This window comes from Ictalurus punctatus, chromosome 2 (genome assembly GCF_001660625.3).
Source record: "Ictalurus punctatus breed USDA103 chromosome 2, Coco_2.0, whole genome shotgun sequence".
Classification (NCBI taxonomy): Eukaryota; Metazoa; Chordata; class Actinopteri; order Siluriformes; family Ictaluridae; genus Ictalurus; species Ictalurus punctatus.
In genome coordinates this window covers 39,492,882-39,510,821 of record NC_030417.2, presented here as the reverse complement: position 1 = coordinate 39,510,821, position 17,940 = coordinate 39,492,882, and the positions used below count along the sequence as shown (strand labels likewise).

The following is a 17,940-nucleotide window of genomic DNA, read 5'->3' as shown; positions in this document are numbered from 1 at the left end:
CCCCCACTCTCTATTCCCTCTCTTTATTCTCTCTCTCTATTCCCCCTCCCTCTATTCTCTCTCTCTTTATTCTCTCTCTCTATTCCCCCTCTCTCTTTATTCTCTCTCTTTATTCTCTCTCTCTGTTCCTCCTCTCTCTTTATTCCCCCTCTCTCTTTATTCTCTCTCTTTATTCTCTCTCTCTTTATTCCCCCTCTCTCTTTATTCCCTCTCTTTATTCCCCCTCTCTCTTTATTCCCCCTCTCTCTTTATTCCCCCTCTCTCTTTATTCTCTCTCTCTCTTTATTCCCCCTCTCTCTATTCTCGGAATATAACGCAGCTTGTTGCGTCACGTTAAAGCGCTGAAACTGGAGACTCCTTCCCTGAACGTCTCCTTACAGAATTGACGATTATGTGAATGTGTTTATCAGTGAGGTGCCCGGAGCTGTTGCTATAGAGACGAGAACATGTTAGAAATAAAGCTGCACTGCTGTTCTAGAGAATTAATCAACACCTGACCAATCACCATCCAGAACTCCGCAGCGCCGTGGTGGAAACGGGCTAAAATGACTGTGTGTGTGTGTGTATAATACACACACACACACACGCACGCACGCACACACGCTGACCGCGGTGTTTTGGGGCGTGTCCGGCCCGTGAGAGTTTAACTGTAATAAACGCGGTGGAGTTGGGAGATCTCCTCTCACATGTTTTTCAGCAGGGATTATGGGAAATTGCTCCAGACCACTTCAGAGAGACCCGGACGCGACCGTCTGGGAAAAGAACAAAACACCCTTTTCATGTTCTGAGTTTCGGTCTGTGTGTCGGGTTTAAACACCGTACGTGAACATTCCAGTGTGTTACCGGAATAGAGAATAGAGGGAGGGAGAGAATAGAGGGAGGGATGGTGAGAGCGATGGTCTGTAGCTGCAATAACGTAAGCGAGAACAGGAACTGAAGGAAGTTTGAGATGTGCGGTGTCAGAGGAATAAAACTGATGTAAAAATATGAAACTTCACGATGGAGGAAGGAGTTCCGCTTTACCACACACTCGGTCACTGTGTTTTTCTTAGCAGTTACCCACACAGAGTGTGTGTGTGTGTGTGTGTGTGTGTGTGTGTGTGTGTGTGTGTGTGTGTGTGTGTGTGTGTGTGTGTGTGTGTGTGAGATGAACGATGGAGCCAATCGCACTAAAAGAATGTGTGTGAGGGGTCAGAGGCGCGGTCCAGGCGCTGCTGGGTTTTGTTCAGTGCAGACAGAAGGAATGTGCTGACGTCCTCAGCTGCTCTCGGCTCGGGGATGTAATTCCTGAAGCCCAGTGAGAAGCAGCTGAAGCTCGAGGACTCGTGGGCGAGTTCACACGGAACAGAGACGCTGCTGGAGTCTTCTTTTACACTGGGATTGACAGTAAGCTCCTTATGGAGCGAGATGCGATTATGGATGGCGTTCGGGTCACGTCGGGTCACGTAAAGGCGAAGTCACGTCAGAGACCTCTTTTATACGTCTTCGGTGGTGACGGTGTCGAGCTGCTGATCGGTAGGTTGTGAGTTCAAACCCCAGCACCACCAAGCTCTGGAGTCGTGGAGCTCGAACCCTGCGCTGCGTCGCTGTATTCTGTTCATGATTATTCCGCAGGTAATATCTCTCAACACCGAGTCAGAGTGACTCACAGGCGCCGATGGGATTCGATCAAATCACTTACAGCACCGATCGCCGTGACGATTTACATTGATGCAGGAGTCAGAAAGCTGTCAGGATGACATGCAGCTGCCCGTGTAGCCCCGCCCACAAAACGTTTTCCCCCTAAACGCCACGATCACCTGAAAGTCACTTTTCTCGTTTTAAAATTAAAACGGTGCTCGTTCAAAAACGCTGTTTGACTGACCATCAATCACATAAGCCACGCCCCTTAGTTCATGGTGATGGCGCGACACGTAACTTGAGTCTAATGTCGGTTCATTTACTTCTGTTTAAACTCGTTGACTGAAACGAAAGAGAGCTGAAAAGCAGAACTGATAAAGAAGCTTCGCGAGTTTCCAGCAATTCACCAGAAAAAGGTGTTGGAGCGGAAAAAACACACATACACACACTCGCACACACACTCGCGCACACACACATGATTCTGAGTAACGCTGCAGCTATTTAGGTGAGATGACAGTTAAAGACGGTTCGAGCAGCTGAGGAACAGATCAGGCCTGTGGTGTGTACATCGTCATTTCACTGGGTTTAGAAACCAGGCCAGAGTTCTTGGAGAACTTTAATGGAGAAGTTTAGCAGAACTTTCAGCATGTTTCGGACAGAATACAGTGAAGTCGACGAGTTCTTACGATTTTATAAACTGATTATTTTATGAAACTTCGTGTTAAAGAAAATTCTCATCCACATTAAATACATCCACGCCATACATCACATCCACGCCTCGTATCACATCCACGCCATACATCACATCCACGCCATACATCACATCCACGCCTCGTATCACATCCACGCCATACATCACATCCACGCCTCGTATCACATCCACGCCATACATCACATCCACGCCATACATCACATCCACGCCATACATCACATCCACGCCATACATCACATCCACGCCTCATATCACATCCACGCCATACATCACATCCACGCCATACATCACATCCACGCCTCGTATCACATCCACGCCATACATCACATCCACGCCATACATCACATCCACGCCATACATCACATCCACGCCTCATATCACATCCACGCCATACATCACATCCACGCCTCATATCACATCCACGCCATACATCACATCCACGCCTCGTATCACATCCACGCCATACATCACATCCACGCCATACATCACATCCACGCCATACATCACATCCACGCCTCGTATCACATCCACGCCATACATCACATCCACGCCTCGTATCACATCCACGCCATACATCACATCCACGCCATACATCACATCCACGCCATGTATCACATCCACGCCATGTATCACATCCACGCCATACATCACATCCACGCCATGTATCACATCCACGCCATGTATCACATCCACGCCATGTATCACATCCACACCATACATCACATCCACGCCTCGTATCACATCCACGCCATACATCACATCCACGCCATGTATCACATCCACGCCATGTATCACATCCACGCCATGTATCACATCCACGCCATGTATCACATCCACGCCATGTATCACATCCACGCCTCGTATCACATCCACGCCATACATCACATCCACACCATACATCACATCCACGCCTCGTATCACATCCACGCCATACATCACATCCACGCCTCGTATCACATCCACGCCATGTATCACATCCACGCCATGTATCACATCCACGCCATGTATCACATCCACGCCATGTATCACATCCACACCATACATCACATCCACGCCTCGTATCACATCCACGCCATACATCACATCCACGCCATGTATCACATCCACGCCATGTATCACATCCACGCCATGTATCACATCCACGCCATGTATCACATCCACGCCATGTATCACATCCACGCCTCGTATCACATCCACGCCATACATCACATCCACACCATACATCACATCCACGCCTCGTATCACATCCACGCCATACATCACATCCACGCCATGTATCACATCCACGCCATGTATCACATCCACGCCATGTATCACATCCACGCCATGTATCACATCCACGCCATGTATCACATCCACGCCTCGTATCACATCCACGCCATGTATCACATCCACACCATACATCACATCCACGCCTCGTATCACATCCACGCCATACATCACATCCACGCCATGTATCACATCCACGCCATGTATCACATCCACGCCATGTATCACATCCACGCCATGTATCACATCCACGCCTCGTATCACATCCACGCCATGTATCACATCCACGCCATGTATCACATCCACGCCATACATCACATCCACGCCTCGTATCACATCCACGCCATATATTACCACAAGTAAGACTAGCAGCTCTGTTAAGACAAAGTATTGGCACCGTATAAAAGAAGAGGAAGAAGCTGCAGTGGCTGAGCTGCATTACTGTAAGATTTAGCACACACACACACACACACACACACACACACACACACACACACAGGATGCTGAGAAAACCTGATGCTTTTAACTTTTGAGGAAAATTTCCTTTTAAACTGTAAAATTCAGAAGTGTTTTGCTAACCCTACAATTATCAGTGATCTGGTCTCTAATAGAAATGAGAGTAGAATATAAACAAACAAACAAACAAACAAATAAATAAATAAAGCAAACTGCAGAAATACAGAGAGTGATGTCTTTCATTGAAAGTGACAGTCAGCTCAGCTGAACAAAAGTGTGCTTCCTGTGTGTAGGAGTGTGTGTGTGTGTGTGTGTGTGTGTGTGTGTGTGTGTGTGTGTGTGTGTGTGACTCTGTGGTTGATGTGCTCTGTATAACAGAAATATGAGAGGAAGAAGAACATGTCTGCAGAAGTTTGAGACGTCGTCTGGTTCTCGAGGTGAGAATTGAAAGATTATAAAAGTTCTGCGTGAGTATTTACGCTGCGGTACTGAACTGTTTGGAGTAACGTAACGTACAGCATTTCCTGATTCTGCTGAAGTGTTGAATAAAGCTGCTCGGTCGGAGGGATGTTTGAGCGCGTGAGCAGGTTTTCAGCTGCAGGCAGCGAGGAGAACAGCTGAAGAGGACATGTATTTTTAGATTACTGCATTTCAGTTTAGAGCCAACCGTCTCGTCACGGACCTCTGAGCCTCGGCACTTTGAATCAGCACTTTGGTTCGACTCTTTCAGGTGAAAGACTCTCTTGTTCTGTTATAGATATACAGTGGATGTTAAAAGGCCTACACACCCCTGTTAAAATGGATTTTTTTGTGATGTAAAAAAAATGAAACCAAGATAAATCGTCTCAGAACCTTTTCCGCCCGCGATGTTAATTATAACGTAAAAAAATTAAGTGAAAAAAACAATCAGAAACACACCAGTGTACACACCCTTTCATAACTGGGGGGTGTGGCTGTGTTCAGAATGAACCAATCACGTTCAATCTCATGTTCAAAAGTAATTATCATGCATTCTTCATCAATGAAGGTATTCTGATGATCAGCGGTTTCTGTGGGATTTTCTTCACGTTTCTGGGTTTGTATGTCGCCTGCACGTCGTCTCACTCTCGAAAGGAGAGAGGTATAAAAGAACTTCCAAAACATTCGATGAACCATGGAACACCTTGAAGGTCATCATCAGCAAACAGAGAAAATGGAGCACTGCAGTGATGTCACCAAGAACAGGGCGTCTCTCAAAATTTACAAAAGGACAAGATAAAATCTCACCTGGGAGGCTGCCGGGAGACCTACGGCAACATTAAAGGAGCTGCAGGAACATCTGACGAGTGCCGATTATTATCTGCATGTGACAACAATCTCTCGTATTCTTCACATGTCTGGGCTGTGGGGTAGGACGGCTAGACGGAAGCCTTTTCTCAGAAAAAACAACAACATTTAAGCTCAACTAAATTCCCCCAAACCATGTGGTACAAAGTGTTCTGGTCGGATGAGACCAATTCCAAAAGGTATAATATTTCCATAATTCCATAAGGTTTATTTGGTGCAAAAAAGAACACCATCCCCACGGTGAAGCGCGGTGGCGGCGGCATCATGCTTTAGAGCTGCTGTTCTTCAGCCAGAACTGGGTTTTTTATCAAGGTGGAGAGGATCATGAATATCTACAAATATCAGCTGATTTCAGTGCAGAACCTTCAGGTGTCTGCTAGTAAGCTCAAGTCCAGACCTGAATCCAACTCAAAATCTGTGTGGTCAAAATCCGATAGACCTGGAATGTTTTTATAAGAAAGCTTGGATAAATATTGCCGAGTTAAGATGATGGACTCTTACCACGAAAAGACTGGGTGGTGTAATAACGTCAAAACCTGCTTCAACGGAGTATTAGTTTAGGGGTGTGTATACTTATGCAACCAGGTTATTGTACTTTTTTTCCATTAAATTTGTTTTGTCTATAAAAGTTTCTGATTGTTTTTCAGTTTATTTGCGATGTGACATTACAGGTGGGAAAAGATCTGATCTGATTTATCTTAGAGCCGTTCTTTTGCTTCACAAAAGTAAAAATGTATGTGTGTAAATTCGATCCAAACCTTTCCATGGAAAACTCTTTCAGCATCTGAGCTGCATGTGAACGGTGAGTCATGTGTCCAGCGTGGCAGGAAGAAGCCACATATATTTTGTGAGGAGCTGGAAGCCAGAAGAACAATCGCTGGTCAAAATCCGGTCGTGTGGGAGTCAAGAGAACGAGTTGACTCTTATTGGTGAGTCAAATGATTCGCATTAACACGACCGAGCTTCATTTTCACATTGTGGCTTGCTTTGGTTAAACTTCTCAGTGGAGTGCAGTATAACGATATTATCGTCTCTGCGTGACATTACACTGCCATGAAGCCACGCCTCCTCTGGGTACTCCGGTTTCCTTCCCCGGGCCAAAGACATGCGCTGAAGGCTGATTGGCATTCCCAAATTGTCCGTAGCGTGTGAGTGGGTGTGAGTGTGTGTGTATGATCTGTTGCTTCATGTCCAAATCCTCACAATCGACAAGACGATTTTCTATTTTTATTTCTTTATCAGGGGCCTAGCGCCGCAGCTTCATCAGCACCTGTAGTTCTCATCAACCTTCCTCTTCTTCTTCTTCTTCTTCTTCTTCGGCTCTTGAGTCTATGGCAGTCCATAGAACCGTCCATATGAAAGTTATGAAATTTGGTACACAGATAGAGGACAGTCTGAAATGTTACCAGAGCAAATTTGGAGTCTCAAACCCTCTAGCGCCACCAACAGCTCAAATTTGCACTCATATTTATGCCTATAACTTTTGAGGGGTAAGGGCTAGACACAAAATCATTTCTTGCTCCATGCCGAGTCGAACGCCATCCCTATGGTGTCGCCATTTTGAATTTTCCTAAAAACCTACGTTTGTTTCAAAACTCCTCCTCGGAACGTTCGTACCATTTTCATGAAAATCGAATGTAATCATCTGCAGACCATGGCGACCAAACGTTACAGAATTCAAGTTGATTCATCAAACCATTCTCGAATAACGCACAATCGAATAGCTATCATGACCTGAGGGTACCGGCACAGTTTCGGAACAGCGCCACCCAGTGTTCACGAGATATTAAAAGAGCTCTTTTTTTTGGACCGTTGGTTCGAGTTTCACCAAATTCCACTCGGATCATCTTCATTTCATGGCAGCGATAAGTTATGGATTTCATGCTGATAGACCAAACCGAACTGTCGGTCTGGAACCAATGATAAACATGTTTACGCAGTAGGCCATTTTGTCTGACCGCCATTTTGAGTCGATTCATAAACCTAATGTTTCTCCTCCGCGATCGTTTATCCGTTCTTCACCGAATTTCACACAGATCACCAGAGTATTCTGGCAAAATAAATAAATAAATAAAATTCCATATAATGCATCATCAAAGTTGCCATGAGCTCCGTATAGTGCTTTATGCAGTATCCTGGCAACACTTCCGCCTTCGCACTGAAACGTGATCTGTACAAATATCTCCTTACCTTGCCTCTGCAGTGCTTGGCCCTGTAATTGCTGCTAGCAGCTATAATGTTATTTGGGTTTGTTTTTTGGGGATGTAAACTTTACACACAGTAACAACACTACATTTCCCCTCTGTTGTTGCGACACCGTTTTGTAACGCAAGCAGCTTTTGAGAAATGTTTGTTTTGTGGCTAAATCAGGTTTGTGAAGACACGAGTTACTCATTGAGTGGCTGATTTTGGGATCTTTGTACATTGAGAGAGTTTGTGTTTTGAAATGCAGTGTCTAATTTTGCGGTTGGTGTGTGTGTGTGTGTGTGTGTGTGTGTGTGTGTGCTGACTGGATTATTTGGTAGTGTGTGTAGAGTTTTTGAATAGCATAGGTGACTTTCAGAGTTGTGTGTGTGGGTGTGTGTGTGTGTGATTTGTGGTTGTAGTTGTGGGAAATCTGTGTAAACTGTTGGGGAAAAAACTGTAAATACATTTTCAAGGCATTAAACAAAAGTGATGTATAGTTTTTTAAAGGCAGTTTTTCAGCCAGCGGTTTGTTTGCAAACTCCAGCATCGTGATCTATACGGTACAGAGTATCATACAATTTCACAAGTATTGTGATATGATATTTTTGTCACATTGCCCGTCCTCTAACGGCCCTCTGCATCATTACTCTTCACACGAAACAGCCGACATTACTTAACGTTTTGCATTTTGGACTCATAACTCAAAAATATAAGGTAGTTGAACTTATTTACCTACAACATACATAACCTTAAGATTTCAGTTGTTCTGAACTCAAAATCATGATTTATTAAAATATTAAAATAGTTCACGCTGGTCTTCCTTTGATGTGATTGGCCATGCAAGGAGTTCTGCCTGGCAACAACAGAACTAATGCACTGATTGGTAGATAATTACAAAAGGCGGTCCTCTTGGTGTTGGTTTCTGCTGTGAAGATCAAGAAGGCAATTTTTCATCGTCTACTGTTTTAAATTCGGTAAGTAAAATGACGTTGATATAAACTTACTTTTGTGTGATTCTTAATCGTGAAATGTGTTCGTTAAATTCCTAATGGTACATTTTATAATAAAGAACAACGCAGACATGATTACAGATGTCTCCCGGTGGAACTTTACCAATGTCGCCAGTTATTAACGATGTAGTCCTGATTTATTTGGAGGTATATTTTGACTTGTGAGGCACAAATATTTTGTAAAGTATTATTACAAGACAAGAAATTACAATTATTATTAGACTAATCACAGTCTATCTATACACTCATCACCAATAATTAATCACCAATAATTATCTAGTTGATCTCGGTTCCAGCATGTTTGGCCCTTTTTAAAGCCAGAGACCTTGATTTGCTGGTTTTGGGCGTGTTTTGAATAACAATGTTTAATTATAATTAATTCTAATGTAATTTTCTTTATTATGATTGTGCTTTGTTCATTTTAATATATTCAATTGTTTTTATATTACAGGTGATATGAGACAAGAACATGTGGAGAGTAAGTGTTGCATTTTTAACTTTTCAAACATTATCGTTTGAAAAATGATGGTCACATGGGCGGCTGTGGTTCAGGTGGTAGAGGGTTGTGCACTAATCGTAGGGTTGGAGGTTCAATTCCTGGCCCACATGACTCCACATGACTCCACATGACTCCACATGACTCCACATGACTCCACAGGTTCAATTCAATTTTATTTGTACAGCGATTTTTACAACAGACATCGTCTCAAAGCAGCTTTACAGAAATATATAACCACAGGATACAGATATTAAAGCCGGTGGTGACGGTGGTGAAGAAAAACTCCCTAAGATGTTTGAAGAGGAAGAGACCTTGAGAGGAACCCGACTCAGAAGGAACCCGTCCTCATCTGGGTAACAACAGATAGTGTGAAAAAGTTCATTATGGATTTATATGAAGTCTGTATGGTGTTAGGAGCAGCCGTAGTCCCAGCAGTCTGGAATTAGAGAAGATTTGAGCTCCATCCAGAGGTACAACATCCGAAACGGATCAGGCAGGTCCGGAGAGCAGAGAGGATCAGGATCTCTAGTATCTCCATAAAATCGTTTGTGGCTCGACAGAAGGAGAGAGGGAGAGAAGAGATTATTAGGACTGTGCTTAGCGTAACAGAATCTAGTCAGGGTAGGCTTGAGTAAACAAATACGTTTTCAGTCTAGACTTAAACACTGAGACTGTGTCTGAGTCCCGAACACTAATAGGAAGACTGTTCCATAACTGTGGGGCTCTGTAAGAGAAAGCTCTCCCCCCTGCTGTAGGTCATATGAACTTTGCAGCAGCTGTGTCACGTCCCTCTGTGTGAGTCACAGCTCAGCGTTCAGTGAGGTTTTTCCTCTATCATGCTACACTGTGTCTCATTCACCCATTCACACACTCACACACCAGTGGGAGCAGAACAGTCATGCAAGGCGCTAACTTGCCATCAGGAGCAACTTGGGGTTCAGTGTCTTGCCCGAGGACACTTCGGCATGTGGAGTCATGTGGAGTCATGTGGAGTCATATGGGCCGGGAATCGAACCTCCAACCCTACGATTAGTGCACAACCCTCTCTACCACCTGAGCCTCAGCCGCCCCAGAGGTAGATGTGTAGGCTGTCAGCGGAGGGATGGATTGCATTTTTGGGTGGTCTATCTCTTTATCATAATAAAGCAAGCATCATGTAATTATTTCTAATCCTGGCAGGCATTTCTTTGTGAAATCCAGTGTGAGTGTGTGACCTGCTCTCGTCTCCCCGCAGGTCTGCATGGAACAGAATTACAGGCAAGAACCTAAAGCAGGAGTTCTATGAGGACCTTGATAGACGCCGTCCACGGTTCATGGACGTTTTTAAAGTTTTGAAAAATTCCTGCTCAGCACTTTTTAAAGCAAATAAAGGTAGTAGTAATGATCAGTCTCACTGAAGATACAATCTACTGCGTATCATTGATAATCTTAATTGAATTCGGCATTTACATGCAGAATATTCTCATAAAAACGCTGCAAACACACTGACAGTGAGAGGTTGTGGTGGTTGTGTGAATGGAATTTCATGTTCTCCACTAACGTCAGCCGGCTGAGGTCCGTGTGCTCGGACACGACGACTCTGCTCTCGTTACCTCGTGTTTAGTAAGTACACCAGTTCTTAATCTGCTTACGTGTGCTCACAGTCATCTTCAGCCCCTGATCTCCTTGCATGTGACTTCCTCTATAGGAATAATACATGAAGGTCAGGTGGTGATGGACAAAACGCAGGACCTCCTACAAGCAATGTTCATACTTCGTGTACTAATGTCAATGAAGTTAGATGAATAAAAACGTCCCAGTTCAGTGTTTTTACATTTACATGTGCTCAACACAAATGAACATCATTGTGAGAGCTTTATTCTCTCTCAGTTTACTCCATTATCCATTAACGAAGGTTAAAAAGTGTAATGTTTGAACTGTTTAAGTGTTTTGAGTCCTACCTCTGACCTAGTGCAGTAGTTAATGTAGGACATCATTACTACTGTTCTCACCTGCACAGTGTGGTCCTGACCCGTTCCCATTACGGTGCACAGTGTGGTCCTGATCCGTTCCCATTACGGTGCACAGTGTGGTCCTGATCCGTTCCCATTACGGTGCACAGTGTGGTCCTGATCCGTTCCCATTACGGTGCACAGTGTGGTCCTGATCCGTTCCCATTACCGTGTAGTGTGTACTGTCATTTCATTAATATTGTGAATATCGCTCAGTAAACACAGTCAAGTGAACTTAAATGTAGGAGTTTTTCGAGCTTCCGTTACTCAGTTAAATGGAGTGAACGAGATCAGTCAGTGTATTGGGGTTTTGAGTGTGTGAGCAGGTCTGTATCGGATGTAGACGCAGCTCAGACAGAACCAGATCATCCTGAAAACACGATTAAAGACAGAAACACAAACGCTGCAGACGTCCTGGACACGTGTGTTTAAGGAGAAAAGCTCACTACTCGATTCAGACTAAAGTGTTATGTCAGGCTTTACTCAGAAACTGGCTCTTGTGGCCAGACGCTGAAGGTCGAGTCGATGACTGTGTGTGTTAACCGACAGCACCGTGTCCTGGACACGTCTCAGAACGTCTCTGTCACCTGCAGGTTCTGTTCTCGCTGTACCGCTCAGGATCTATAAACCGTGGCCTTGGCGTTGGCCTTGAGTTAGGAACCAGAGAATGAAGTTCATGTAAAGAAACACACACACACACACACACACATGCACACTTTGTGCGTACTTTGACCGTGGACTGATATCAGTGTGTGTTTTATTGAGACATAGAGTCTCTCCATGTTAACTGGATGTCACATGAGTCTGAGACTCGTATGTGTGTGTGTGTGTATGTGTATGTGTGTGTGTGTGTGTGTCCAAATGGACGTGTGCCCGGGTCAGAATCTAATTCCAGCTCGGAGCTGACGTGTTGAAGTTGAGAGTAATGTCCCACTCGCTTCCCTTACAGTCCTCAGAAAATCCTCCTGATTCATAATACCTCATCTGGTATGCAAATGATCATCAATGAACATGCAAATCAGACCATGAGGAACATGTGTGGGCCACTTTTCTCTAAAGAGAGAGATAGAGAGAGAGATAGAGAGAGATAAGGAGGGGTGAAGAGGCACAGATCTCTCTGAAGAAAGATGAGTGTTGAAGTGAGAGTCACCGTACAGGCTTCTGGTGCTGGGGGATTAGTCATCTCTGCTAAATAGCAAGCCAAGTAGGTTGGCGCTATATATATATATATATATATGTGTGTGTGTGTGTAAGGTTAGTTCAGTGAACTCAATCACACAGTGCACTCTCTCTCTCTCTCTCTCTGTCTGTGTGAGGGTATCTCTCTCTCTCTCTCTCTCTCTCTCTCTCTCTTTATATAGATAAAGTTCACAAAAATCTCCAAAATCTCACAAAAAAAGGTCACAAAAATCTCCAAAGCATGGAAAAGTCACCAAATAAATGCTCAGATCATTATATATATAACCAGTTTAGTATCTTCTTGTTTGTTTCCTCGGGTCCGAATCTCCAGAACACGCAGTATTTCTGCAGCGCTACAGCTTCGGCCTCACGGTTCGGTTTGGTGCCGAATCCAAAAACAGGCCACGTCCGATTCACTTCCTGTTGATTCCTTCCATTGATTCGATTCCGATTCGAACCGCTTCCTCGCCAGAGCTCTCTAGAGAAGAACACACCAGGGTTCCTTAAAGCACGCTTTGATCTTGATACAAACAAGTCGAAGTCCACGTTAACGGCGCCAACGACGCGTTTACTCCTTCTTGTTACTGATGTGTGTGGCGTTACGGTATACCCTTAACATACACTTCACGCAGGAAGGACACTATTAAAGAAAAACTGTTTTTAATGAGAATCGAGTTCCTGAATATGAGCGCGTATGTAACATCTCCGTTTGACAAACAGGAAGGAACATTGAAGAAATACAGTTTGAGCAGAGAGTCGACTTTCTGTAACCTTAACTCTGTTGGGTTGAAGGCTTCACCACCAGCTAGAGACGATAATGTAATGGAGTGGGTCTGAACACGGCCAGCTCAAGCAGATTGGTTCTAAAGAACGAGCACATTTCCTGTCAGAGAGAACATGACTGGCTCCGACTGTGCGACGTCTGACTCGGTATCAGATGTGCTTTTTCTGGATTACATCTATCTCATTTATACATCTGAGCAGTTGAGGGTTAAGGGCCTTGCTCAAGGGCCCAGCAGTGGCAGGTGATGGGATCTGAACTCTCGACCTTCTGATCAAAGTCCAAGATCCTCACCTCAGAGCTTCCACGGATGTCTGGTGATGGTGATGAAGTGAACTCAGAGCTCAGTGCCTGTTTAGTCGTTTCGTGTCCTGTTAAGAGGAGCTGTATGAATCATGAAGCAATAATGAGATCAGGAACATCTCCGGTTTTAAACTTTCCAAAACCCATCTTCATTTTATGAATCATGTGTATGATATCTACAGGCTGAAAGTGTAGAGGAAATGTAGAGGGCTGTTTATTGTGTTGTGTCTTTGACTCTAGCTCTGCACCGATCAGTGCTACTCAGACAAAAACTCATGAGCGGGGGTTGGGGGGGTGGGGGGGGGGTGGGGGGAGATGAATCAGAACAGGACAACAGCTAAGAATAATGCACTGAGGCCTGACAGAATAGACCTGCCTTAATAAGCACGCACCGTCCGCGTCTAACAAAAGGTCACGCGTTACGTCAGTCTGCGTGTTTAGTCCGTCTCATTCTTTTCTAACTGTAGCAGTCCGGTGTGTTTATAGCAGGGGAAAGGAAGCAGCGGCTTCAGAAAGCGTTGATAATGAAAGAATAATGGATAATAATGTTTCTGTACATAAAACATGTTTATACAGGTCCTGAGTGACACGGCTGAAAAACCTTGAGGACTGAGGAGATTACGCTTCCATGCAGTTTCCCAGCAACGTGATGTAAGAGAGAGGGAATAAAGAGAGGGAATAAAGAGAGGGAATAAAGAGAGAGAATAGAGAGAGAGAATAGAGAGAGAGAATAATGGTGTGGCTGGTCACATGACACCAAACAACAAGCAGTAGCATAATTAATTATTTATTCACTGAATCGTCACCTCTTGATAATTTGATAACTCAGAAAAGAGGCAGATGCTCAAACACTAAAACTTCGAGTTACAGCTTTACCTGAGTGTTACAAAGCACCGACACTGGAGACTCCTTCCACACACGCTGAAATAATCAGTGATGACGCGCATTTATTAATCCGTTTATTATCTGATCTACGATCAGAGCTGCTCTTCTAGAGAATTAATCAACACCTTCTGACCAACCAGGATCCAGAACTCAGCAGCTCTGCTGTTTTCTACACTGCCTCCTGCCTAACGCTACTGACCGCTGAGTCATCCAGCCAGTGAATCAATCGCGGAGTCGGTTCATTCCTGTCACGATTCATTCAAAGAGCTCATTCATTCGTACTCGTTTCTCCAGTGCGGAGTCTTCACTCTGCAGATTCTTCTTCTGTATTTCACAGCGGAAACACACTGGAGCGGTCTGAACACCAGACTGCGCGTCATAATCCGCTCTAATCACATTTAACCGAACTGTCTAATGAACACTGAATGTGAACGGGTTTCATCTGAAATCAAATCAAAACAACACAGCAATGAGTGCGTGTAAACTCTCTCTCTCTATCTGTCTCTCTCTCTCTCTCTCTCTCTCTCTCTCTCTCTCTCTCTCTCTCTCTCTCCTTGCCCAACTTCCGCCGTGGTCATCCCTCATGTCTCCTGGACGAGGTTTTACTTTTAGTTCGTCAAATTTCTCCATAAAGTATACGTCGCGTGTGTTGTTGCACGTGCGCGCGCGCGTGTCAGTCATTAGTGTAGCTCCTCCTCCACTATGTGTCACACTATGTGTCTCTTCATTGCTCTCCAGTGTTCCCCACAAGCACAACCGCACGCGCACAGAGGAACACTGAACCCTCCTCGCGCTCCGAGACAGAACCTCGTTCCCAAGCGGCTCCATGCAGGAAGACGGCATGAGCAGCGAGAACCCCGGGCTGGTTTACCTTCTGACAGGAGGATGCGGATTTCTGGGGCAGCACCTGCTGAGGGTTCTGCTGGAGAAAGAGGAGAAGGTGAAGGAGATCCGGCTCTTCGATAAGCACATCGACTCCAGCCTGGAGGACTGGAGCACAGGTGAGACGGGGACAGGGCTGGAGGATCTGGCGGCTCGAGGTTCGGGCGCACTCTCGGGGCGGGGGGGGCACTTGTCGCTGGGGGGGCACTTGTCGCTGGAGTGGCACCGTTATCTTCTGTACCTGTGTAATAATCTTCCGCTTGGAAACCTGGATGGGGCATAGAGCTAAACACACACACACACACACACACACACACACACACGTTTCTGGGTCTAATATGATATGTGCTGCGGTGATAGAGAAGGAATAGAAACCCTGTGTCGTAGCCTTTCTCATGAAAGTGCAGAAAGCTGGAGTGAGAAGAATCTGCTGAACTTTGTCCTCAGCAGCGAACAGAATCAGAACTGGACTCTTTCTCCTGAGAGTTCACTTTAGCTCTGCACTTCAGACCTGAGGTGTGTAGACGTGTCCGTGCTGTAAACACTCCTGAAGCAGGTGATTAAATGCTTTCTGTGGTGTTCTGATGAAGCTGTAGCTCTGTCCTACATGCAGGAGCTTACACGCTTCAGACCCTCCCCTGCTTTTATTTCGAGGAGATTCAAACCACACACCAGACGGACATCTTTCATGTAATAATCTTGCGTTTCACCAGAAAAGGGTGACGTTCAGATTTCTCAATAAAATAAAACAAGCTTCAGTGGAATTATTCGACATAAAGCAATGATTTTTTTTTTTTTTTTTTTAGTTCTTTTCCTTTTTAACTCTTTTAAACTTTTTTTAACAGAGGCCAAAAAACTTTGTGTGTGTGTTTTGGGCGTGCCCCTGTTTAGTATTAAATTTATTTGTGATGTCACACTCCACAGTAGTCTTAATGGCTCATATTAAAGTAGGGACTTTAAGAATTTGCAGTTTTTCATAAGCACATTATATTTATTTTTTTTTAACCTAGCCTCCTACAGCGTTTAAAAGCTATAATTTTATTGTAGCTGTCCTTTATTATTATTATTATTATTATTATTATTATTATTATTATTATTATTATTATTATTATTTTAAATCTCTGTACCGGTGTTATTGTGGAGAGATGTGAATTATTTGACCAGCAGGGGGGGCTCGCTCCCCCCCACCCTCTCCCCTCCCCTCCCCTCCCCTGCTCGCCAGCAGTTAAACACAGTCGCGATACTCTACACACAGAAACCACCCTGACTAATCCTAACATACATGCAGCCATAAAATAATGAATGTTTATACTGTTTGAAAATGTGGGTTTCCATGCGCTGAATAATACAGAGGATTTACAAGCGCACACTATACCATTATAGCAACAGAGTCGGGTTTAAACATACATTTTTAATGGTAAAGTACTCTAAAGTTTCACTGTAGACTACATACAGCCTGAAAAAGCCTGTTGTGTGGAATCGACTCTCAGAACCGACTCCTCAATTTAGAAGAATCAAAATCAGAGTCGAAATTTTATGTTGAATTGACTCTTGAAAATTCTATTTAAAAAAAAAAAAATTATATATATATCAAACTAATCAATTAATTCAGAAGAATCTGACTCTTTGACTCTGATTCAGAAGAATATCAAAAATATTACAGATGAAGTTCTTTATTGTACAGTTAATGATATCAATGATTAACCCGAGCACTAACGCTGAGTCATCTCAGAGAGTCTGCTGCAGGTTTAGCCTCCTGTCAGCCAGATAAACCAATTCAGCAAGCGTTAATCCTCCAGGACAGATCACTAAAGCTGATGAGTGTTTATCATAATTGTTCAGATGACATTCAGAGCACCGGAAGGTTGAGTGATTATGTTCCAGTTCCACAATTGTTGATTGTGAATGAATCTGAATCAAGTCGAAAAACTACAGAGTGGAATCGGCTCTTAAGAATAAGAGTAAAAAAAATAAAAATCTGCCAAATCAAATACAAAAGTGAAAAACAAACAAACTGTTAAACAATTGTGTTAAACAGCTCACTTCTGATTTAGAAGAATCACAAAGTTTATTCTAAAGCGTAATGAATCGAGCAGTGCGAAGGTGAGAAGAGGAATAGATCTTTTCAGAAAGGAATCAAAGTGAGATACTGAAGTTTGGAAAAAAAAAATTATTCCGTGAAAATATTCTCAGTAAAAGATGAAAGAAAAAGAAACCACAAAATAAAATTATAAATCCAAAACTAATCCATCAATTCAGAAGAATCAGACTCGAACAGTTACAGTGAGAAATAGAGTCAAAAAACTACTGCACTGACTCTTTGAACTGATTCAGAAGAATCAAATCATAAGTTGACTCCAAAATTTTAAATATGAAGTACATAATAATAATAATAATAATAATTTATGTATGTATGTATGTATGTATGTATGTATGTATGTATTTATTTATTTATTTATATTATGGGGGGAAATGACACATGCATGTTGTGAAGACGTGTAGAATTTCAGTAGATTATATACTGTGAAATCTGATGATATTACGACGGATGCTTTCAATTCTACATTAAAACTGAGCGTATTGTTTAGATCTGGATGAAAATGAGCTGTCGAATTCCCACTCTAGATCTGATCCAGCTGAAGGAAGTGAAGGTGTGAGCAAGTCTAATCTAACGCTGACGGATCCCTGTCGAGCTGCGTCGTCCGTTCTCATGGACTTAGCAAATCAGACAAAAAGCAAATCCGAGCGTCGGGTAGAACTGAGGGACTTTCTCCGTTTTCTCTCGGGGAAGGGATTGAAAGTTTCAGAGGGACAGTAGAGCAGGACGTACACGTTTCTTC

At 43.7% G+C, this 17,940-nt stretch overlaps 1 protein-coding gene and 1 long non-coding RNA gene across 2 annotated transcripts in view; one reads left to right on the top strand and one right to left on the bottom strand.

The window, feature by feature from the left end:
- Nucleotides 1–9,389: 9,389 nt before the first annotated feature.
- On the bottom strand, nt 9,390–14,949 carry LOC128629297 (uncharacterized). Its single transcript, XR_008393651.1, has 2 exons — nt 14,210–14,949; nt 9,390–12,727 (listed from the first exon to the last, which is right to left on the bottom strand). It is a non-coding gene; the product is annotated as an uncharacterized LOC128629297 (long non-coding RNA).
- Nucleotides 14,950–14,956: 7 nt separating this feature from the next.
- hsd3b7 (hydroxy-delta-5-steroid dehydrogenase, 3 beta- and steroid delta-isomerase) overlaps nt 14,957–17,940 on the top strand; it is a 30,359-nt gene continuing 27,375 nt past the window's right edge. The window contains exon 1 of the mRNA XM_017495401.3: nt 14,957–15,219. Within this exon, the coding sequence (XP_017350890.1) occupies nt 15,045–15,219 (175 nt within the window). The 5' untranslated portion in view covers nt 14,957–15,044. The remainder of the gene's footprint in view (nt 15,220–17,940) is intronic.